Source organism: Xiphophorus hellerii, chromosome 13 (assembly GCF_003331165.1).
Source record: "Xiphophorus hellerii strain 12219 chromosome 13, Xiphophorus_hellerii-4.1, whole genome shotgun sequence".
NCBI classification, from domain to species: domain Eukaryota; kingdom Metazoa; phylum Chordata; class Actinopteri; order Cyprinodontiformes; family Poeciliidae; genus Xiphophorus; species Xiphophorus hellerii.
Window position 1 is genome coordinate 23,226,849 of NC_045684.1, and position 24,494 is coordinate 23,251,342.

A 24,494-nucleotide genomic window follows, 5' to 3' on the forward strand; every position below is an offset into this window, starting at 1 on the left:
TGTCGGTGTGCTGCGGTTGTGCTAATGGCGGAGAAACAACCAAAAGTCAAAGGGAAACTGACGATTTCTTCAGTTCTCTGCTGAGGGGGAGGAGCTTTGGAAGGAAAAGGGGAGGAGCCTCGCTCAAATTTTCCACAGTTTTCTCAGAACCCCCTACTGCAGCTGTCAGGACTGAACTCTTATTTGAGGAAAAGCCAACAGCTCTTAGACATCATTCACATCATTTTTATTGTAATAGATCTCTATCATATACATACAGTACAATATGCTTGAGACAGATTTTTATGGCACATCCATTGTACATTTTGCAGTTGCTGGTATTGCTGTGAGGTTACAGTAAAGTGACCACTTCTATCCGTTTACTTAGGTAGAGACAACAGGTGGTTTTGACCTCGTGGGTGAGAAATGAGGGTTGCTACAGCAAAAACACATGCACTGTCATCGGTTTATATATTCCACTAGGGGTGGGTCGCACATTCAGTTACAGAGATCAACACTTGGGTGGGCGGGGTAGTGTTGTTGTGTTCTTGTAAAAACCCCCTTTTTCGTTGTAGTCTTGGAATACGCTACAGCAGTGGCTACTGTGCTCCTGGAGAAACTACAGGATGGACGCGGTCTGTGTCTGCACCCAGAGTTTGATTTTATTTTGTTGTTTGTTTGTTTTGTTTTTTGTCCCCTTCCTCACGCGATCGAGGGCCGCTTTTGAGTTTTCAGAGCTGCCTTTGCCAAGTTTAAATTTCGCTTAATGTTCTTTCTTTTTTTTTTTTGCGAGCGTGTAAAAAAAACCCCAACAGCTCTTGACGATGCAGTAGGAATGACAGGATAATGGCGTACAAGGATCTAGCATTCGGGTCTCTACTGCGATACGACTTTACCATTAATACTACGGGTACGGAGTACTGTCGGGCTATTCACATATGTACAAAATCTGCAGAGATTCAACAGCAAAAAAAAAAAAAACCCAATAAAAACACAAAAACCAAAGTGTGTGTTTTCTTTCTGCAGGCCATGTTCAAGATAAATAAAACATCTAACAATGATAAAAAATATATCGTGTGCCTCCATCATGCTCAAGTGCCGTTATCCGTTTTCGCCCTGTATTTTTCCCTCGTTCAAATGAAAACGGACGTTCGATATTACGATAATAAAAGATTGTCTAAAAAAACATTAAAAAAACATTTAAAAAAAACACAAATCATGATATGTAACACAATACTAAAGTTTGCCAGCTTTCAGTCGTCAGCTTATTTTAGTGATCTAGGTGCGAACACTGTGTACATACAGTAGAAGAAGAAGTGTGAAGAAGCGGAGCGGTTCGGAGCTCCTCCTCTATCTGCTTCTATTTTTAAAGACTCAGATTAAACACACCGTCAAGTCAAAACGTCCCCTTAGTGTTCTGTTTAATATTACTGAAAGTGCTTCACGTACCTACGCGCCGTCTCCTCCGTGGAGACTTTTTACGTCTCCAAATGTGCAATTTTGCCGTTTGGGTTCCCTCCCAGCGACCCACCGTTAGGTGTTAATCAACACCAAACAAGAACGAAAAAAAAAATAATCAAATTAAATCAGTGTGAACTCACGACAACCGGTCGTTGTAAGCTGAATAAAAAGCAGGAAGAGAAGTGATTTGAACGGGAGAAGGGGGTGGAGTGTGACTGACACAGCCGCGTGGGGCTATATGACCTGGCAGCAGCTGTGTGGGGTCGGGGTGCAGAGCAGGCCCTCCTTGGGGCCACGGTGAATGTTGACCGACAGCGTCTTCTCGTTCAGAGGCATCTGCAGCGCGCGGTTCTTTATGTTCCTGTGGTTCTCCCGGGCCAAGTCCAGCTCCCCCAGTCTCAGGGTTCCTGAGCAGGGTCCGTCCAGCAGGGGGTCCGCCAGCACGTCCCCCAGTGGCGGCTGGTGGTAGAAGTTCCCCTTTGGCGACGGCCCGCCGAGCAGCGACACTTTGTCCAGGCTGCCGGTGGAGCCGCCCATGCACATCCGCCACATGGGGCGCTCTTGGGAGTCGGCCCCAACGCTGCTGCTGACGCCGACGCTGCCGCCGGAGCCTCCACCGCCGCCTCCTCCTCCGCCTCCACCTCCGCCCGTCAGGTTGTGGAACTGAGAGCTCAGACACAGACTCATGAGTTTTAGGCTCTCCACCAGCCCACTGGCTGCTTTGGCCGTACCCTTCCCCTGTACTGACCCCGACCCCGGACTGGCACAGTTGGGCGGACTGCCCTGTCCTGCCCCTCTTTTTTCTCCGTCCCCTTTCCTGTCTTCCCTATCGTCCTCTTGTCCCACCACAGTCAATGCGTGAGGTTTAAAATGACTCTCTGTCTCTTCGTCACTCGTCTCTGAGCTGGGGGTAAAAGTGGCGTTTGTTGGCGTCTTAGGAGAGGATATTAGCGTTGATGGAGATGGAATTCTAGAGTTCAAATTGAGGCTAAGACTTGGTTTAGGAGGACCAAATCCACGTAATTCTCTACTTTCCTCCTCTTCGTCGTCTTCTTTGTCTTCCTCGTGGATCTGGTTTAGAACCGGAGCGCTCATTCGAGAAGTCATACGATTGCTAGAAGAAGACATGGAGGAAGAGGAGCAGGAGGCTTTGGAGCGAAGCACTACTTGCGAAGGCAGAGCAGAAGGGGGCAAGCATTTATCCTCCGCTCCTTCTTCTTCCTCGTCCTCTTCGACGCTGAACAGACTGGGACTTCGTGGTTTGCACGGTCCCACAGACCCCAGGGAGCCCAGCCTGAGGGGGTTGGAGTGGGGCTTCGCCAGGGGCCTCAAACTCTTCTCCTGATTTTGTCGTGCAGCCTGCGGTTGGCTGGAAGGTGGCGTCTGGATCTCCTGCCGCTGACTGAGGTCCAGCAGTGCGGTTTTAGGTCTAGGACCTTTGTGGAGGCTCTCAGCGCTGCGGGCGGGGGACTGGGGCCCTCCAGGGTGGGATATGGCAGGACCTCCAATCCCGTCACTGACTTCCTGGTGAACATCTACTCTGGTAGGCCAAGATTGCCTGTGAAGGATTGCACACAATAATGTTAGTGAAAAATACACAAGAAAGGTTATTTACGTTGATCTCAGATGAATAATTAAAGAGAATAAAATCTAATATCAGCTTAGCATGAGAGATGCTAGCAAAGAAAACACAAATGTTCCATGTTCAAAAGCTAAAAGACAGAACCAATAAAAAAAGCTAGCATATAAGTGCTTGTTCAAAGTAGTTAAAAAAAAAGAAAATAGAAAAATCATTTTACCTCAAGCAAAACCACAAATTTAACCTAAGAGGCAACTTCAAAGCATTTCCAGTCCTTTGACGTAGCCAAACAAATCCATTTTCTGGCTTGAGCTAGTGCATGCTAACAAGCTGTTAGCTTCTTTCAGAGAAAAACGTTTCTTTTCCTAACCTATTGTTCAGTAATATTAATAAAAGTTAACAGTTACATCCTATGTCGTTTATCTGAGAGGTTTATGGGCAAACTAGAAAACAGTTTCCTATTCACTATTACTATATAGTTTACATTGAACTATTCCTTAATAAGTGGTGCTGGACCAACAGCTGAGCCCAGCTCTTTATGCTAAGCTATGCCAGCTAGAGCTTAGCTTGCTCTCAGATAGAAATGATTTCACCAGCATATTCTTTAAGAGCATTAGTAAACAAATAGGCTAACAGAGTTCATTTTTATGAATACAGCTTAAAAATGTATATTTACAAAATATATTTTATATTTGCATTAGCTGATGTTTGAAAATGCAAAATAAGCACTGTTCCAGCACTAGCTCTTAGCTAACTCAAGAATACACATGGAAATGGGAAAGTTTCAGTTTGATGCTTGATGCTTTTTTTTAGCAATAATAATAATAATATACAGTACATAGTAATACTTATTTTTAAATACTAATCTTTAACATAGAGAATTACATTCAGCACCCGTGATTATTACTAAACTTTGCTAGGTAGCTGGTTAGCTGCTTCCAAGCTAATTTCACAAACACATCGATACTAATAAAAAAATGTAATGATTTCATTAATTAAGTTTGTATCATAATTTAAATGAAAATCTTTTCTGATTTAAGGTCAACGCTTCAACATGTCTTTCCCTCTAAATGAATAAACAGTGTTGCTTTTTCTTCTTCACTGTTTCTCTCGTCCGTCTGCTCTTCAATCCCCGCTCAGCAAACAGCTCTGCCTTTCCATCTTCTGTCGGATTTACTTTCTGGAGATTGACTGTACGCGACGTTGCAGAGACAGCTCCCTGTCCGCTTCAAGAAACGCGGACCTCCAATACGCGTGTGTACGTGTGTGTGGGCGTGTGCGTGTGTGCGTGTGTATGACGATGTGGGAAGTATGTATTTACCTGAACTGGGCCTTGCTTGGGCTGGGCGACCGCGTCTGGCTGTGCTGCTGCTCTTTCTCCTGCCTGTCCCTCAGCATCCTCTCCGCCAGCAGGAAGTAGGTAGCTGTGATGTGGTTGTATTGGTTCGACTCCAGAGCCCTGAGACAGTAGTTACAAAACCTAAATCAAGAATTCCCCTCGCATATCAACTTTTTCTTCTACTTTTCTGTTTTGTTGAACAACCACCATAACCCAAGAGGTCGGGGACGGCAAATGAGATTGAATTCAACATGGCGGCAACTCACAATTAGCGGCTTAGTTGCGTTTTAAACAGTTGATGACAGTCGATTGAGCTTTAGTGGAGATTATTTTTGCTACTTGTGTATGCATGTTTATGGTTCAATCGGTAGGAGATACGTACTCGGTTATGGCGTCTCTGTCGGCGATGCTCCCCAGCACCATGCGCTGAATGATGGAGCCGTGCTCCTCCTCCGATAGGCTGCGGTACGACACCAGAGGGGTGGACAGCTTGGTGGCCGGGGAGGGGTCGACGCCTTGGAGCCATTCGTGGCCCTCGATCTGCTCTAGCGTCGCTCGTTTCTTTGGGTCTCTCTGTAGCATGTGGCCTATAAGGCTGGAGGGAGGCAGGGTGGAGATTAGCATCATGGGGTTTCAATCGATGATTTCCAAATTTAAAAAATAAAGCGGCTCTTTTCTTCCCCCCTACTTGTAATGGTGTAAGGTTTTACACAATGTATGTTAAACAAAGATAATAACCATTTAACTGAGCAGTAGCAGCAGGCCAAATGGTGGTTAAAGTTTTATCACTCTGCTTGTGACTTCTTGCAATTAAACTCAACAGCTTCATTTCTATTTACATGTCTCTAAAGGACTACACGTCTTTCCTCTGTCCAGGTGAGGCTTTGCAGAGGCTTCAGTAGTTTCTGCGTCTCTGCTTTGGAGCCTTTAAGTCTTGAAAAATTTAAGAGTGAAACTTCTTATTAAACTTCTTCCCAACTTTATCCCTGAACCAATCTGGTGTGTTCTCTGACCTTGATGAAGCTTCATATTCTCTGACAAACATTTAAAGAAAAGATCCTCCATAAGATTAAACTAGGCTGGACAATAAATCAATAACAATATATATTGCGATAGACACGCAATAAATATCGATAGATAATACATCTGATAAAACATTCAATATTCATTCATATTCACTGAATTCTGATCCAGAACTGCACAGCATTCTGGGAGATATAGGCAGAAGAAAGGCTTTAGCCGCTGAACCTCTCACGGCAAATTAAGCCCTCTTTGGTTACCTAGCAACAATGTGTGTGAGTAACTCGCGCAGCAGCAGTTTCAGGTTCCTCACACTGCCTGGAAACTAGTTAAAAATGAAAAACAATGTTGTGGACTGAAAGTTGTGGATAAAACAGGAAATATCAGGCCACAAAAACGAATCAGTAATTTTTCAATTTTGACTGATATGAAACGCTTATATCGTGATAAGTTTTTCAGCCAGATTGTAAAGCCCTAAAAGAGGGGACAGAGTACACAAGAATGCCACACTTTTCAGATTTTTCCTTGTAAAACAAATGTTGAAAGCTACATGTTTGTCTTCCTTCCACCTTACAATTATGCAACAGCTTGTGTTGGTCTATCACATAAAATCCCAATTAGAGGGTTGTAATATAATAAAATGTTGGAAAGTGCAAGAAGCATACATACTTTTGCAAATAGTATTAAATTAAGGTTTCCAGAAATTTTGAAAATTTAGTACTTGGAAGCTCTAAACCATTAAAATTTAAGTCCTACCCAGGAGACACAAGAGGTATTGGAGTGTTCAAAAGTTTATGTATACAACAAATTACCAAATAAACTAACCTTTGAACCTTACTGTTTTAAGTCAGTTAATGCTAAGACTAATGTCATCCCAGCATTCTTTTACATTTGTGTTTTCTGCTCACCCGGTTTAAAACACGAAATCATACGCCCATCACCCCAGCAGATGTTCCCTGGCTAAATTGTTCAGTCACACAAGCAGAAGGAAGTCCTGTTCCCCCCCCCCCCCCCCCCGACTCCCCAAGGCCTCATTGGAAACCAGGGTAAGTGCCGCCGTTTGTAGCACTGTGTTCACGTCCACACAGAGTAATAGAGTCGAGGCCAAACACAACGCGCGTTCCGAGCTTCGGCTGCTCAAAATTCTTTCTTTCTGTCTGGATGCGACATTAAACCCTCGCTGTGCTCAAAGAAAGAAAGAAAGAAAGAAAGAGAGAAAAAAAACCCAACAAGACAGAAACGATTTGGAAGCGGGTGCATTAGTTCCACTTAACGCAGCGCCGCATCCCTGCTGGAGCAGCTCGCTGCAGCAGCTGGGTGGAAGAAAGCAGGACACAACGAAGAACGGCCACACCCTTCGCTCCTCTGCTCTCCTCTCCTCTCCTTCACACATCTCCAAACATGAAATATGCAGCACCTGCAGAGTGCTCCGTCCCTCTGTGTGGGTTTGCGTTGCCGGGGCATTACTCACTCTCTGCAGGCAGGGGAGACGTGCAGAGGCACCGTGTATCTACAGTCCATGATCATGGTGAGGGTCTCGCTGTCGTTGGCCTCCTGGAAGGGGGGCTGACCGCACACCAGCATGAAGAGGATCACCCCCAGACTCCAGATATCTGCACACACGGAGAGGGAACACCGTCAACGGTGAAGCAAGAAGGGCTAATTTTAAAAGGAAGAAAACACAAAGTGAGGCATGCATGTTTTCACTGGTTAGTGACCTAGATAAGATACAGATAGACACTGGGTGGTGCTAGAGCATCTACCCGGTTTCCTCTGAACAAAAGAAGTGACCTTCTGAAATTGTTTGTGTTTTGCTTTTTATTTACATCAGATAACATATGGCTATTATTACAGATGCCAGTTTTCTGGCCGATTCACTTTTTAAAAAAATTGATCGACAGCAGTTGCGTTTCCATTACAAATGTGCGCAAATCTTTGTCTATATTCCTCTAATGTCGAAACAACACAATTCTACAATTGCGGTGTTTCCATTAAATGACAAACACAATTAAAATCAGACGTGAATCAATAAGTCGTTAAAAAACATGCCGCACTATGATCATCCAACTACTTCCTGCCGTCTTCTTTGTGGTTTTCGCCAGTAGTAGCATCCTGTTGTTGATCACGTGACTGCATTTCCATTGCAGTTTTGCAAAATAAAAAAACCCATCTCATTGTTGTGACAAAAATATTTAGGCAAAAAACTTATTTATTTATTTATTTTTTTGTTATTTTTTAAAATCCATTAAGCAAATAAATTTTTTAAACGCCAAACTGCGCAAATGTATGGTCAATGGAATCGCAGGCTAATGTCGACAAAGTCTCCAATGCCACAGGAAAAAAAGTTGCTAGATTTGTGGCTGGTTGCGTTTTGCAAACAAATCTCGCTGCTGATGGATCCTCCATTTGGAAGAGGCAGATATACATGACGTTCAATCTGTGTCATAAATATCACACAAATAAGACTGCTGGCGGCTCCATGTGCTGCACAAAGTGGCCATTTTTTTCCACTTGCCCTCCAAAACATCATGCATATATATATATATATATATATATATATATATATATATATATATATATATATATGTACATATGAGCTGTCTCCTCCCTGGGTTAAAACGGAGCGTGAAGCACATTCGATCAGAAACCATTTCCATAAATACGTGCCGGCTCAGGATGCGTCTGTCTAAGCGAAGACGAGGCTCTGCACGGCTGCCTGCAGCCAGCGGCGCGCTCGCATGTCAACACACGCACACACACCCACGCACGCACACCCACATACACACACACACAGTCGACAGGAAAGTGGGTTAACGTGTTCATCCCTCAGAGCTTCATGCAAATGCTAATTTCATGGAACAGTTCTTTTAGTCTGATTATTTTTTTAAAAAGAAGAAAAAGAAGAAGCAGCAGCACAGCTTTCTGTGCTCAGGGCTGTCGCTGCTGCTCCGGTCAGCAGGATGCTCCACTGACACACATATCACACACTCGTACGCCGACTCCTGTAGAAGCGCACAATCAGTGACTTTTCGGCCCCTTCTCAGCAAAATCTGACTGATTTAAGGAGAGAGGGTTTCTTTTCTTCCTGCTTTAATTAACTAGAGTGCTACTTCTTAGGTTACTATTTAAACATAAAAAAAAAATCTATATGCCTATCAGCTGAAAGCCTGCTCAGATACATTCAGATTGCTGTGAAAGGCTTTCAGGTGATTGTGAATTAGGTCGCAGATTGGAACACGGTGTAAAACGCATTGACACGACCTCTGTCAGAATTAGACATTAAAGTAGCAACAATGTGAGCTCCAAAGAAACCAAGAAAGATTGAGACCGGGCAGCGGCCCAGGGCGGCTTCTCGTCGAGGGCGGCGTGAGCTTCGTTGTTTGCGGTTAGCAGCTTAGGACGACATATTTGACTTTCTGCCAAAAAAATATTACAGTTTTAAGATTTTAATTCTTCTGAAACTGAACTACAACATAGGAAAGTGAAACTAGAATTACTAACGGCAACGATCTTGTGATGTAACGCGGGTCATGTTAAATAGCCATTAGCTAAGAAGTGCTGCGTGGTCTTCAATTGTGGATATTATATTTACCAATATCACAGACATTACATGTATATTTTTTGTTTCATTCTCTGCTTCAGTCAAACAGCCCATACGCCTACACTGCGTCACACGTTCATGTTTTTCAGAAATTCTCAGAGTGTACGGGAATTTAAATGATGCGACATGGTTGGTTGAAAAAGCAGGGAGAAAAGGGAGGCGCTGAATGTTTTTCGCCCAGGGCGCCGAACAGACTAGGACCGCCCCTGGCTCACAGAGCACATTCATTTAATTCACGGTGAATGTTTTTAAAAATCTGCCGTGGTGCGTTTCTAAAGAACCTCCTGAAACAACTATGTACTGTTTTTTTTTTTTTTTTGTTGTTGTTGTTGTTCATTAAACGTGCTTCAGGGTGAAAATTAAAACCAAACAGAAGTGACAGCTCGCTTTTTAAGGAGAAGTTGATCCATCCCTAATCCCCCCTTGACAAAACGTGTGCTTTTGTAACTTGCAGCAGTCTGAATACGGAGGAGCCCCGGTGGATTTATCATCCTCGGACCCCCGGTGATTTATCTTTGCGTGTCTCCGCTTCGCTCCAGTTTGCCAGAACACGCCGGAGAATCCAATCTGTCGGAGTCAGAACGTGTTGCCCCGCCGTGAGCGGCGGCGTCTCATTCTGCTGATGGAGGGAGCGAAAGCTGCCGCGGCCGCCTCTTTACCCCCCACCCGTCAGCGGCGTAGCCTAGCAACGGCAAGCCCCGCTCCCTCATTTACTTACGTCAGCCGTCCGTTCGAACTTCCTGTCGTTAACTTTATTTATAAACCAGATGGTTGACAGACTGTAGCGTCGCACTGAATGAAGGCTGCTTGGTGTTGACGGCTCTCTCAGAGTGAACGTTCCTTTCTGCAGCCCAGAATATTGCTTTTTATATAACTGCTTCTCGAAATAAACAACAATAAGCAGTCCTTTGTGTGCTGATATTTTTTAACCCTGCGCCAAAATGAGCTAAACTCAGCCTGGCCCTGCTGATTGGGGAATAAATACGTTTGTTCCCCTTGGTTATGATTTATAAAACTCCTCCTGTAAAATTTTGATTTTATTGCAGGAGCAAAATCACACACCGAAAATATTCAGAGTACATTTATACTCCGTGAAAAAAAAAAAAATTGTACTATGTTGAGGAATATTTCTCTCTGTTTATGTTTCTTTCTTAAAAAAAAAAAAAATCAAACAAACTTCGCACGTCTATAACTGGAAACAGGTTCGTAGGATTAAAATGAGCCAAACCGAGACTGCGAAAAAAACAAAAACAAAAAAAAACAAAACGAACTCCGGCACATTGTTGAATTTGCCTAATCTTATTATGCAACAATTCAGCCTGAGACTTTAATTAGGCAAACACATTCAGAAGGTTGTGAGCTCTTTTAAAAGAGGAGCTAAACTCGGCTTTCTTAAAAGATCGGTAAACACTGATCGGCCTAAAGACCACAATCGGTGCACCCCTAACAGATACCCATCTAAAAAAAAAAAAATCATCATCTTGAACTCTTTGAAAGATCAAGAGCCTTTTCTATAGCCTAACAAAGACAGAAACTAATCTTTTTTTCCCCATTATCATGAAGCATGGTTCTCAAACTGTGGAGCAAGAACTACATGACGTTTGGTTGTACTCTGAAAATACAACATCTGCCAGGTAAACACAAACCGGCAAACTATAATGCTTACTCAATAAATGTTGACTTTATTTTAGGATTTCTTTTTTCTTTTTTTTTTTAATCATCTCTACCAATAGCGCCAATAAATATGCCTGGCACTGCATTATGCAACACACAATGACACAAAATACCCCCATTTTATACACAGACGCAGCTCTGAATGATGCATGCGCCTTGCTTGTGTTCTTTGGGAATGCTATTAGGTAAGTTATTATTTTTAAGAGCAGCTTGAGCTTTTTTGAAGAGGAGGAGCAGAGCTATATTTAACTTCCCATTTATTGGAGACAAAAAAGAAAGCCCACACAGCCGAGAACATCAGAGAAGAAAAAGCACTTATCAGTCCGACATCATACACTCCAAAAAAAAAAAAAATAAAACACCAAAATGCAAATCTCCGACATCCTTCGAGGTTTTCTTAGAAGAACAGAATTGCAAATGCTCTCATTTAATGACACAATCCTTCTCAAATACGAGCAGAATTATCAAGCAAATAAGCATAGATGTCAAAAAAAAAAAAAAAAAGGCTAATTAATAAAATAACGATGGAATAGATTCCACCGCCGCTAATAAAACAGAACGGCTCATGGCAGCAATCTGGCCACCAGCAGATGCGGCACAAAATTCACAACATTTTAAGCTTTTTAACAAAGTAATGACGAGGACCAAGAATCCTCATCAATGAGGCGAGAAACAACTAAAGTTCCCCAAATATTAGGTTTTGTCAAAAGGATTGGACAACGCCCCTGTTCGTCAGTACCTGCTACTTAACTGTGAGTCAACAAAAGCGGTCACATCATGACCCCTCGCTCCTCTTCCTGGCTCCTTCCACTAATTGGAGCAAGACCAAGTTTGCCTCCTGATGGGTATAAAAGCGCATCAGTCCCAATTTCCTTAAAGATCTCAGAATAAAAAAACAAAACAGAAAAAAAAAAAAAACATTGAGCACCAGGGAGGCTCTGCTCATTATGAGCTTTTTAAGAGATCAATTTATTTTGGCGCAGGTATGAGAGTGGAATCCTGCCAGAAAAATAAAGAGAGGATTCTCTGCAGGACTGGGGAGAAAAGATGAAGATAAATTAGAAAATAACCCGCCAAGCGTTTGCACAATTTTAAACTGCAGGGCATCAGAGTGATACGATTTTAAACGGATTTTTGTGAGTGGGAATTATTGCTGAATTTTTTTTTTTTCCAGCAATAAATTCAATAGAATGTAAATATGTCTTTTAAAAAAAAAAAAAACGTCTGAATTTTAATTAGATTTTCAAACTTCCTGGTATTTCAAAGACTTCCTGAGACCACACAGCTTAAGCAAAAATGTCCAGGTATTTTGAAAGGAAGAAAATAAATGGTTCTCGACAGTAGTAATTAAATAAATGAATCTGTTGCTATCACATCAAACCCACCTGAAATGTTTGTAGCTAGAAATGATTGACCAAAGCGGACAATTCCATTTAAAGTCCCAGTAAAGCTTAACCTGGTAAAAACTGGCCTCTTGTTCTACGCTTCGCGTCGTACAGAGGGTCTGGGCCCTCGGATGTTTAGAAACGATTGCTTGCCAGAGGCGTGGAGTTTGTTGAAGTTTCAAACAATCGTACTGGATTTTAGCCAGTCGCTAACATTTGGCCATGACGTATGTAATAAGCTACGACAGCCGTGGAGAAGCGACGCTATAAAGTTTATCGGAAATTATGCGCGGAGAAGTCAAAAAAAAAACAATACTCCCACTGCAGAGACTTTTGCAGAACCCCGATGGAGTAGAGCCATTTTTGCCAGTAATAAAATGTCTTAAACATTCCTCTTGCTCAGACTTTAATTGCTCAATATTTAGAAGCGTGGCCAACATGGACTGAATGGCTTTGTTCACTTCCTCTACTGCCATTGCCAATTAAATCCATGAGCAGGAAACGATTCAGAAGCAGAGCAGAAACTCTACGTCATCGCTCACAACTCCTCCTCCTCCTGCGCACTGATTGGCCTGGTTGAAGTTCTAGCGGAGAAATCCAACTCATTGGGAGAAATCCCAGAAGCAGCACTGAAGGGAGATGAGATTGCAATGGCGAGGTTAAGTAAAGCTGAACAAACTTTATGTTCCTCATTGCAGGACAGACTGAGCTATTTCCTACCCTGCATAGCTCAAGTCCAGTGGTTCTTATGGAGAATAGGTAACTGAAAAAAGCCAAGCTAGGCTGCATTTCTCCAACAGTGAGCTTCATAGTTTTTTTTTTCCAAGTTTGTTAATGAAAAACAATTATTTCTTAATGTGGCATTTCTTTCCCCTCAACTGATTAAATGCACTGAAATTAAAGGTTGGGGATTATCTTTGCGAAAGGGTGGCAGCAATTTTACTTGCGTCATTGCTTGTGCATGTAGCTTTTTCTTTTTTTATTGGAATCTTGAGCTGTGACTTATTAACCACTCTGTTACGTGAACTCCTGGTCGAATTATCTCGCGTTCTCAAGGACTTCCTTACGCGACCGACAACCTCCGAGCGAGCCCGGCTCGATAAAGCCCGGGTGTTAACAGCCTCTTTATCTCTGCTGCAAACTGGGCTCCGTGCCACTTGGCGTGACTTGAGAGGAACCTCGGCGTCCTGCGGATTCTGTCGGCGTTGTTGCTTGTAACCCACGAACAGGTAACCGGGAGCCTCTTAAATGTCAGGACCGCCGGCCTCCGTCCAGACTGCTCTGCATCAGGCTTTAGCCGCCGCTACGGCGGGGAACGATATTACATGCCGGCTGGGTGGATAATCCCAACAATCAAAACATCATCATCTCAGCCGAATGAACAATAACGCAGGGGCGATGCAGCTGCTCCACAGCACAGAACACACACACACACACATCCGTGCATTGACAGTATACACAAGCGAGTCCTCAGACAGAGCACACACATCCAACCAAAGAGCCCTATGATTACTCTACTTTTAGGAATATGGAAGATGCTCTGCAAAAAGGGAGAGAGAGAGAAAGACAGATGGAAATAGCCACAGCAAATCCACTCAGTCAGAAAAACAGACACTGCTTCTCTCTTGCTGCTGCCTTTTCTTTCCCCTGCATTTGCTCTGACGCAGTGGCCTCTGGGCAGACACAAGAACTGCTGACGCCTCTTCTCGCTCCGTCTACTTCCCTCTTGTTCCTTGCACCTCTTTCTCTCCCCCAGTAGAGAAAGAGGGGTCTGCGATGCCTCTGTTTTGATTTCTCATTACGATTTCATTTGATACCCAAATGCTTGTTGTCTTTGGGAGAGATGCGTCTTGCGGTGGAAACAAAGCATACGAAGCTGCTTCAGGCGCATGCAGAAGTACGGAACGACGAGGAAATCTGCTTTATCCCGATTAGGCAGATATATTGTTATCGGTAGAAGGGCCAATACTGTTAATTAAGGCAAAATACAAACAAAAATAGATCACAGGTGTAGGACTGCATTGTTGCTGATCACCTTGCTTTCTAAGCTGCAACTTGCACAATCTGGATATTGGACACCTTCGTCCCTTTTATCAGCTGGCTGATAAGCTGCCAGGAGGCCAAAGTAGTCAGCAGAGTCCATCCATAATGTGGAAAAGGTCAAACACTGTGGTCAACGCTATTACTCGGGGTCATTTTAGCAGAAAGACCATCGCTTTATTTTATTTTTTTGTAGCATCAGCAACAACTGATTCCAATGGCTGTTGGAATCAGGTTGGCGTCCTTCCCGCTGCGGACTTACCGACTGCCGGAGCGTCGTACTCGTCCCCCAGCAGTATTTCAGGAGCCGAGTAAGCCAGCGAGCCGCAGGACGTGTTCAGCGTCTTTCCGGGCTGGAAGCGGTTGCTGAAGCCGAAGTCGGTGAGCTTGACGACGCCCTGCCTCTCGAAGAAAACAACATTTTCAGGCTTCAGGTCCCTGTGAACCACGTGGAGCCGGTGGCAGTAGGAGATGGCGTGGACGATTTGGGCAAAGTAGCACTTGGCCACCTTGAAAAAGACGGGAGATGGGGGAGAAACACAGTCAGAGAGGTGGTTTCATGGATGCCTTTCGGTTTACCTGGTGGGTGATTTCAACCGCCCAAAATAAACTACAAAAACAGATAATAGCCATTAGCCGTTTAGCATGGTTAGGATGTACACTGCATGTCGCAGTCGCTATGCCTAAGCAGCATGATGGTGTGAAAAAAACAAAACAAGCTTTGGTTGAAAAATGAAGGTTGAGCGTTTAAATAATTAATTGTAAAATTTATCTCAGATACACGTCAGAACGGCTGAGTTTGATGTTTAAGCATTTCCCCCAACATTATTTGAAGCTAATGTCGGCTAGCAAAAGATTTCCTGTATAGTATTTCTTGCTCAGAAACAACATGTAAGAACAGAAAATGAAACACGCTAAGCAGCTAGCAATATTTAAGCAACAAACAGCTAATTAGTAAGAAAGTCAAGCTTCGTTTAAAAGCTGTTGAAAGTGGAAAACAGGGTCAAGAACATAATTTCATACTAACAAACGCTAAAGTTAGCGACATTCTGTATGTGAATTTGTAAAAAAACAGATTTGTTGTGTTCACGTTGCTGAAGTAGCTACAACATTTTGGTGGGAATCAAGCTAGCGCACGGTGAAACTGTGGTAGAAGTTACAAATAAATCTATGTAAATGAACTGATGTCTGAGAAAAACACAAGTGTGACATAATGTCAGACATTCAAATATTAAAAATCTGTTAACCTGCTGAAAAACAAACAGTACAAACAGAGAAAACCTGCTAACTAGCTATCAGCAAAAAGACAACTGTTAGCAAGCGAAACATTTTGACACGAATCTAAAACAGAATATTGTAATTGTACTTTTGGAAGTAATGTGAGCTATTCCAAATGGATAGTAAAGAAATAGCTCTCAGAATGTAGAGTTATCTGTAGAAACAAGTCATAGTTTTTATTACTTTGCTAAAATAGCAGAACATCTAGGTGAGAAACAACTAACCCAGTCCAAAGATAGCATGAGGAAAGTTTAGTAGAGGTTTTAAATGTCTTCATGCAATAAGAAAGTTTCCACCTCCCCAGATAAAAGTGTCAGGACTGCTTTAAGTATTAGGTTTACAGCTATTTTTTTTTTCCAACTTCATTCCGCGCTAATGTCAGCTAGTAAAGGAATTCTTTATATGGCCACAGACTCCGAGTACAGCATACCTGCAATGTAATGGGAGCACAGCTAACGGGGCTCTGTGGAGCACTGCAGCAGGCTTCTGGAAGTTAGCCAGTCGGAGGAAAGTGGGCTTAGTTGCCCGTAAAGAGGAAGAAGCTAAAACATGTTGCTTTATCAATAACATCAACTAAAAACTTATAACCGGCACATTATACCTTTGTAAAACCCAATTCATTTAACTCCAGACTCAGAGAAACAATAAAATGTACTTTTTAAACTGTAGCTGTATAATTTGCTTTCATCTGCCAAGAAAGCAAATTATTTCAAAATAGAATCAAGGCACTGGATACCTGAATAAGAAGAAACGGCTCAACTAAAGTCTATTAAAACTGAACAACTCGTCCCTTTCTATGCCCTGACTTGCAGTGCTTCACTGCTAAATGCCACAGACTTACCCCTGGGGGTCTTAAACTAATGAACTCCAAAGGATCTGTCTGCACAATAACATGAGCGCCAGACAAACATTGAACTCTGTTGCACTGCCTTCGACCAAAACATTGTTCTCACTTCAAACACGGGATTTTAATCCATCCAAATTCCCGTCTGCAGATTTTCATCCTGTCCCAAGATAATGAGTATTAATTTTGAATTTTTTTTTATCACTCTTAATTCTCTCGAGGCAAGTCCAAGGTCAGACGATGACATGAAAGACAAACAATGGCTAATAGGTCGACGAGCTCTTGGTGACCACTTAGTCCAACGCCGTCCATCCTCTCCCCCCCTCTCACCTCTTCACTGAGGCCTCCGTCGTGCTTCATGATGCAGTCGTACATGTCTCCCCCGTCGCCCAGCTCGAGAATGAGGTAGAGCTTGGTGGCCGTGTCGATGACCTCGTAAAGGCGCACCACGTTGGGGTGCTGGACCATTTTCATGCATCTGACCTCCTGGAAAAGGTGGCCCCGTGCCACCGGGTCCAGCTTGGTCTTGTCTATGACTTTCACTGCGACCTGGAGGAGAGCCAGAGGGAGAAGTCAAGAAACAAACTACCGTACTCGTGTGCAGGACAGACGACGACAGGAAGTATTAGGAGGGAGATGATGGTTTGTTTGTGTTGATGAATCCATAACTTTGGTCTAACATGGCCAACTACAATTTCGCCAAAACGCCGCATACGTCTTCGCTCCCGAGTAAAAGGGGCTTGTCGCCATGGCTGAATTACGGATATACATCATGTAACTGTTTGTCGTTGCCGTGACTTTTAGTGACTCACTGCATGAACAAGCTTATTCACGTGTGGTTTCAATTGCATTTATTATTTAATGGAAACACCACAATTGGGAAATTGGGTTTTTCCGACAAATATACTTGCACACATTTGTAATGGAAGCGCAGCTACGGTTTCCCTAAATGATGCTCTTTGGAACAAAGCGGTTCACCTTTATGTGCTTCATGTACAAGCGTACCTTCTCTCCGGTGAAGACATGTCGTGCCAACTTGACCACTGCGAAGTGTCCTCGGCCCAGTGTCTTATCGAGATCGTACAGCCCGGCGATCTTCCCGTCATGATGGCGCTTCAGCCCCGACATGTCTCGGGCGGACTGGTGGGAGGATCAGCCTTTTGTTGCCTGCTGGTCTTCAGCTGTCACTTCTCCATTTCCCCTGAGTCGGTTGACGTTAGATGAAGTTGTTTTGGGAGCTTTTATTTTGTTCCCGTGTCTTGAGGTAGTCGTACAGAGTCTAAGGATTGACAGGGATCTCCTCTGTCGCGCTAAACATTCAGGCTTGTGTTGTCATAGCACTCGGCTTAACTCGGTCCCATCAATTCGTGATCTGAGGATGAGGAAAGTGAAAAGGAAACGTATTAAAACGGACTTCACCCCAAATGCGACAGCAAGTGCCAGAACAAACGCGATCTAGCTAAGATCGTGATTTCTAATAATGAGTGATTTTTCACTCAAAGTATAGAAGTACAGCTATTCAACTGTAGCTAATCTGTTAAAAAATCACGTCTCACCATTTATTCACTGAAACTATAAAAGTTTAACTTTCTTGACCCGCATGTAGAAATAAAAATGTGTACTTAAAAATAAACGTTAGATTAAAATATATACTTAACCTTAGCTGAAGTTCACTTAATATGCAGATGACTCTGTACTATAAATGGGTTTTTGACATGTTAGGTATTTTTATAATAAGGTTTTATTCAAGAGCAGTAATAAATAAACACTGACTCTTTAATACCTGAGGAAACATTTCTTACGTTTTTTGTAATATGCATCTATCGCTGTGGTTACCAAACCAGGCCCTGGGTTCAGTGACATGGTTTAGTAAATTTAAACCACAGTCCAAACAACCCCAAATATTACCTGTTATTTATGCAAAATAATAATAAAAAATGTTTTGGCTTGAGGCAAAGTCTTCAAAAACTGGTTGTCCAGACCATGAAAGCCCCGTTAAAACACCGCGTAAAATCACCACATATATCAACTGGAAAACTCCAGATACGTTCATTTGAAGTTTAACTTCTTGACTGAATAAACGACACGTGAACTGGAAAACCAAAACACAAGCAATTATGAAAGGCAAGTGATATCTAGTGGTCAAGTTGGGGAAGGAAAGCAAAACTATAAATGCCTCAAATGTACCATTTGGTGAAAAATTTTTGCATTGGTGAGTGAATCTACATGGTACAAACATAGATTGTTTACCACTATTGCCTTTTTTCCACATGTTGTGATAAATTTGAACCTGTATGCTAAAACTCATCGGCAGATTCCACATCACCTCATTTCGGCACTTTTTTTCTCTGCTTTATCATCTGATGAGCTGCACTCTTCTGTAAACAGCCTTTTATGGGCGCAACAATGCTGCTGTGTCAAAGTCAAAGATCTACTGCCCACAGATATAAATAAGTCGTCCTAGTGTAACTCTAAAAAGGCTAAATTGAAATAATGAAGTGTTTAGCAATAATAAAACGGCTTTAAGAGAGTTGACACCAACTTACAGAGATGATTCCGATCCATTGTAATCTTCCAAGTCTACTTTTCTGGAAAACAACTCACACCGTTTTAATCGCGTGATAAATTAAAACAGACTCGGTTACTTCCATTGCCGTGATTTATCGTTTATCTATTTCTTTTTCTCTCTTTCTACCAAAAACTGGATGATAAAAGTCGTCAGTTTGGTGCTTTGGTCTCAACCAGCCATTTTTTTTTTTTAATTAAAGGACAATTTTATTTACAAAGACTTCAAAATTCATTTTATTTGTTGTTTTGTTTGTTTCTTTTGGATATTTAAAACGTCTTCCGGTTCCAGTGTCAAACGTTCATTAGAATTTTTCTGAACTTTGAGAATGTGCTCTTGCAATATTACTTTGCCATTACCATTATGTCACTTTAAAATGGTCTCAAAACAACAATATTGTGGTTTATCGCAAAAACGTCTGGAACAATTTATCGTCCAGAAAAAAATTTGTTATCGTGACACGCCTGATCTTTTTTTTTTTTTTTTCCATTTTTTTTCTCCAAAGAGTTTTTGCGGCGCTAGTGGCTCGTATTTTTTCAACAGTAGGCAGACAGGAAGGAGGGTGAGGAGAGAGGGGGAAGACATGTGGTAAAGGTCGTCGGGACCGGGAGTCGAACCCGTGATGTTCGCGTCGAGGACTAAGGCCTCCAAACGTGGGGCGTGCTAACCCCCTGCGCCATGCCCCTGACACGCCTGATCATTAATCCAATTGTTGCTCCTTTAAAAACAAGCAATCACCTCCATGACTCATCAACTGTTTTTCTTTCCCAAGTTGCATAAATGCATATTTCCTCCCAGCAATGACTCAACGCCGAGTTCTTTTGAGACGCTGCGTGCCTTGCTCACTTCTAACCTTTCGCTCGGTTCATTCATGCTCGCCGGTGATGAAGCATGTGGCTTCATCACTCTGATTGCAGAACAAAGAAAAAAAGAAAAACCCTGCAGGCAAGGATGCCATTCCACGTCCAGGAATTTACCTGCGTGCCAAGAACAAAACTTGCAGCACGAAACACAAAACGTGCCAGCGAGGAACATTCCAGGGAGGTGATGCTGTACCGAGGCGCGCCCCGTTTTTCGGCGGGCTCCGTGAAGACGACAACATGAAACTAAACAAAGGTTGCCAAGGAAGCACACCTATGGGCATGACTAGTGGTGATGTAGAAATATCTGCCGTCTGTGGTTATATGGAAACTTGTGGTTGCTCGAAGGAAACTATAAAAGGCTGGGGAAGCGTTTGGCCTGATCCAAAACGGGAAAAACTGTAACTGTGAGAAAAAGAGTTTGTCAGTTTTCCAACCAAACATCATGCAGACAAACACACCCTGAGAGAAAAGTTTAAAAAAAAACAAAACTCTTATATAGCCCCTCTCTCTCTTCGACATGGCCAATCAAAAGCGTGTTGATTTTTCCAGTAACCGAGGCGATGAAAGGACAAAACACACACACACACACAAACACACACTCAGAGTGCTGATGGTGGGGCAGGCCAGGTGAGATCAATGCTTGCTGCGGCGCGGCGCTCGGCGGCCGAGCTGGCCTGAGTCAAACCCGCTAATAATCCGCAAATGGCTGATCTGCCGGTCTAAATCCAGACTCCTTATTGGCCTAAACAGGGAGCGTTTAGGTGTTAGTGTTCAGTGTTTTAATCACTTGATTGGCTCAGAGCAACTGATTGACAAATCTGCAAACTAAGAATGAGGTTAGGAATTGTTAAATACGCACCCTCTGCTAGGCTTTTGCGACGCGTCTATCCACAGGCCGCACTCGCCTCAGAGTTGGTTGCATAACACGTTGGGAGTTAGCTGGTGGTGTATTGATTTACAAAGTAAGCTGTGTGTAAGTTGTGTGTGTGTGTGTGTGTGTTCAGGGAGATACTCGTATCTGCATCTGAGGTCAAAGGCCTGTTTTAATAGCTGCACCGTTCCCACAGCTCCCGATGAATCCCAGATAAGAGCGTGATCTGACTGTTGATTAGTTAGAAACTTTGACACCCAGGTGATGAAACATCCCAGACATGTCGCTTTCAGAGTAGCCAAGCAAAAACTGAAATATGGATCACTTGTCGCAACAGATAAATGCCTGGATGTGTACCTAAATAATTTGCCCTTCCTATGAATTAAACTCCTTTTAATGAGACATAACCCCTTACAGCGTAGATATTTTATGTCTTTTGTACGGTAAAGGTATAAGACCGCCAAAATATCAAACATGGTGGTCGATTTTAATGTGGACGACATGGCTCTCCGTCCAGGGCAGCAAGACTTGAGGGACGAGAGGTGATTAGGCCTCTTCCAATAAGCAATGAATCAATTAATCAATTGATCGCATGATAAATTAAAACTAGCTCCATAATTTCCATTTATTATTGTTTTTTCTTTTTTCTACCAAAACTGGTCTTCAGCCTGGTGCTTTTCTCTCAAATAGCCCATTTCTGAAGGACAATTTTGTCTACAGAGACGTCATAATTCATTTTATTTGTCATTTCTGATGTTTTGGTTATCTATTTTGGATAAATAGTTAAATGATCATTAGAATGTAAAGGTTATTGGCGTTTAAGAGTGTGTTCTTGCGTTATTACGCCAGTAGAATTATAATATTTGAAAATGGTCTCAAAGCGAGCATATTATCGTTTATCGCGATACCTTCTGGGACAATTTATCGTCCAGAAAATGTCATCGTGACAGGCCCAGAGGTGGTTGACGAAAAAAAAAAAAAAAGAAGAAAGAAAAGTTGAGATGTCAGTAGCAGTCATTTCTTTTTTATTGCTTCTTTTGTCTGCTCAATCAATGGTAGACGGAGTGAACAGTCAAACCTCTGAAGGAAAATATGGCTGCACACTCCAGGTGGCAGTTGGAAAACGCCCCGGGGGGGAATTTTAACGCAAGATAAAATGCGGCCTCGTTTTCTCTAGAAGCATGTTGCAACCTGGTGCGTACAGGCGCTTGTGTGGAATCGGCACGCTGTTCCATCGAATCTTACAAATCAGTTTTCTTGGTTTTTTTTAAGCTTCAGCTTATCGAGGTTTTAAAAAGTTACACTCTTCCAAAATGATGAACAACTATTCCTCATGTTATGCAGTTTGGAATCCCTTTTGGGGTTTTTTGTTACCAAAGAGGATGACAAAAATTTGATCAGTTTGGAGCAAAAAGCAATGCAGAGTTGCACATCCTCTACAGGCTGCTGCACACTGGCTGTCAGCTGGACGAAAGAAGAAATCTACTCTAAACGAAGAAGACTAATTTGACTTATGTCATGGGAGACACATGACTAGCATTGGGGTGGTAACATCCGTCTTCTTAAAGTAACTCCATTTTGAGACAGGCACCTGTTAAGACGCCAACTTCGGATTTGCTAATTCACCAGCTAATATCAAAATCGTTAAAATATTCTGCAGAATCAAATCAACAAGAAATTGTTTTAACGTTACACCGGAAGTAATCAATATGCTTAATTATTATAACGGAAGAAGGAATCGCTGCATCTTTTTGGTTTTAACCAGAACATTTTTTTTAAGCTTGGTTTAAGTGCTACTCAATTTTTTACAGATTTCTTAATGTCACTGTAGACATGAATGTTGCATCAGGATATTTTATGATCTGATATATGAGGTAAATGATATCTCCATAAGGGTAAAACACGACTTAGTGTGTCATGTTTTCCTTTACACACAGTACAACCTGAAATAACTGTGTATGATGACCTACATATTAATTTAATACAAGCATTTCCTGAACAATGTTGTCCTCGTTCTGCATGCAAGGCTGTAGTAAAGCTCCCTCAGCATAAATAGAGCGTCGTGTGTATGATTTATCTATAATAATGTGCATCCAGACTAGGTCAGTCTCCGGACTTACTTATACATTGAATGTAGAGTTTGTGGATGCACATGAAATCTGCTGCTGTCAACACGCCTGCTGGCTGCATCCACAACAACATGACAGCGCAGAGAGCAGCAGCAGCAGCAGCCTGCGCCAAACGGCTCATCGGGCAGCGCTGCAACATGATGCATGAAACAAACACACACAACCCATCAGAACCGCAACCCAACTTCACCACAAACACCCCGGATTCTACCTGCCCGCATTCTCCCACCAGGAACCAGCCCGACTTACCACAGAGGAATCCGAAGCAGCGCCAGGCGTCCTATCTGGTCCATTTCAATGCTGCGGGATTGATTGTGCGCGGCTCTCGGACGGTTTCCTTTTTTCCTTTCTCTCTTTTTCTTCTTCTTCTTCTTCTTTTTTAAAACCAGGTTGATATCCGTCACCGCTCAGTTCAACACACTGCTGCCGCTTACACTGAGAGAACCGGCGGAAGGTCGCTCCCAAACAGTCCAGAGTTAATCTGTCACACTGTCAACTCAAGCCCTCTGTTTCCCTTTCGCTCTGGCGCTATTAGCTGCGCCAAGTAAACACAGGTAGCAGGATGATGCGGAGCTCCAGGCTTTCAAAATAAAAGGATTCAGACTGTCGTTGTGGATGATTTGATTTAATTTAGCTGTCAGAAATGAAAATAAAATAATTAAAAAAACACACTAAGCATCTTAAATTTATGTCAGCAATTATCTCAGATCCGCGCGATTTTATCTTCAAACTCAAACTATTCTTAAAGCAGAGGCGGTTCTGTTATTATTGGTGCCCCGGGCAAACTACGTCTCTTCAGCCCCCTTCTCTCTTTCAACTGCACTAAACTAACAAGGCGCATTCTGCAAAAAAAAAGAAAGAAAAATATAAATATATTTAACAATAAAAACTTTTCAACAAGAAAGTTATCCAAATTATTCTATTTTGCAAACATCATTTTCTTTTTATTTCTTATTTTTTAAGCATTTCTTTTTCAGTTTTACAAGTAGAAATAAATAATGGAGGGAAAAAAAATCAGATACATTTTAAGTTCAACAGGTATTGTCATACTTGTACGTATAATGTCCACTGACAGAAAAAAACATTAGGATGAGAATGGGCTGGGTCAGACTTCAGCAACAGGGGCCGCAATTTGTCTTCTGGGTGTAGGGAGACAAAAAAAATTATTTTCCTTTTTTTATGAATTTGTGTTTTGAAAACATTGCGCTCTATATTAAACTCAAAGGCCCATATCTGATGTTAAATATTGTATTAATATTTAAGGATTTTCATAAATATAGACAATATTTCAGTATTTGAAAATGATGATGTGATGGTACGTTTTTGGGAACAGCATGGAGCTGAAGCCCAGGGAATCTATTGAACCCACCATGCATCAGTTGATAGCTGCTCATAAGACCACAAATCCATCAATCAGTGTTAATATTATGACCACTTGCCTAAGAATAGTGCCCCCTTCTTCCAGAACCAGCATCAACTTCATCAGCAGTATGGGTGACAGATCACCCATGGGTGTCATCTATTAGATCGGGTCTGCCTTTACTTCCTACACGCATCAATGAGCCTTGGCTTCCCACGACCCTGAGTCGCTGAGTCATCAGTGTTCCAGCCCTGGGTCACTTTTCATAGATATTGACCACAGCGGACTGGGAACACCAGCCCAATATCCTCAAAACAGCAAGAGCTGCAGTTCTGAAGACGCTCTGATCCAGTCATCTAACCGTCGCAATTTATCACCCGTCAAACTCACTCAACCAACCAATTATCTTGCCCATTCTGCCCACCTATGATGCAGTACAGTGACTTTTGAGGAAAAATCCTCACTGCCAAACAATCCCACACACTGACAGGTGCCATGATGAAAC

General features: G+C 42.5%; 1 protein-coding gene across 2 annotated transcripts; it reads right to left on the bottom strand.

Annotated features, from left to right (window-relative positions):
* Positions 1-209: 209 nt before the first annotated feature.
* On the bottom strand, positions 210-23,174 carry LOC116731729 (SNF-related serine/threonine-protein kinase-like). 2 transcript variants are annotated; one of them, XM_032581560.1, is made up of 9 exons: positions 22,879-23,174; positions 22,621-22,759; positions 17,206-17,572; positions 16,531-16,749; positions 14,341-14,587; positions 6,850-6,991; positions 4,741-4,953; positions 4,341-4,478; positions 210-2,998 (listed from the first exon to the last, which is right to left on the bottom strand). In XM_032581560.1, exons 3-9 carry the CDS (start codon positions 17,326-17,328, stop codon positions 1,675-1,677), a joined length of 2,406 nt encoding a protein of 801 aa, XP_032437451.1. In that variant the 5' UTR covers positions 17,329-17,572; positions 22,621-22,759; positions 22,879-23,174; the 3' UTR covers positions 210-1,674. The 2 variants fall into 2 exon arrangements, with proteins under 2 accessions (XP_032437451.1, XP_032437450.1); XM_032581559.1 differs by lacking the exon at positions 22,621-22,759.
* Between the last annotated feature and the right edge of the window lie 1,320 nt (positions 23,175-24,494).

Excerpts from the sequence above, each read along its gene's own strand:
- LOC116731729 (XM_032581559.1), bottom strand. The coding sequence starts at position 17,328 with ATGTCGGGGCTGAAGCGCCATCATGACGGGAAGATCGCCGGGCTGTAC. Across the intron at positions 14,588-16,530 it reads ACGGAGGCCTCAGTGAAGAG|GTGGCCAAGTGCTACTTTGC; the intron begins GTGAGAGGGGGG and ends GTCTTTTTCAAG. Across the intron at positions 4,479-4,740 it reads GACAGAGACGCCATAACCGA|GGCTCTGGAGTCGAACCAAT; the intron begins GTACGTATCTCC and ends CTACTGTCTCAG.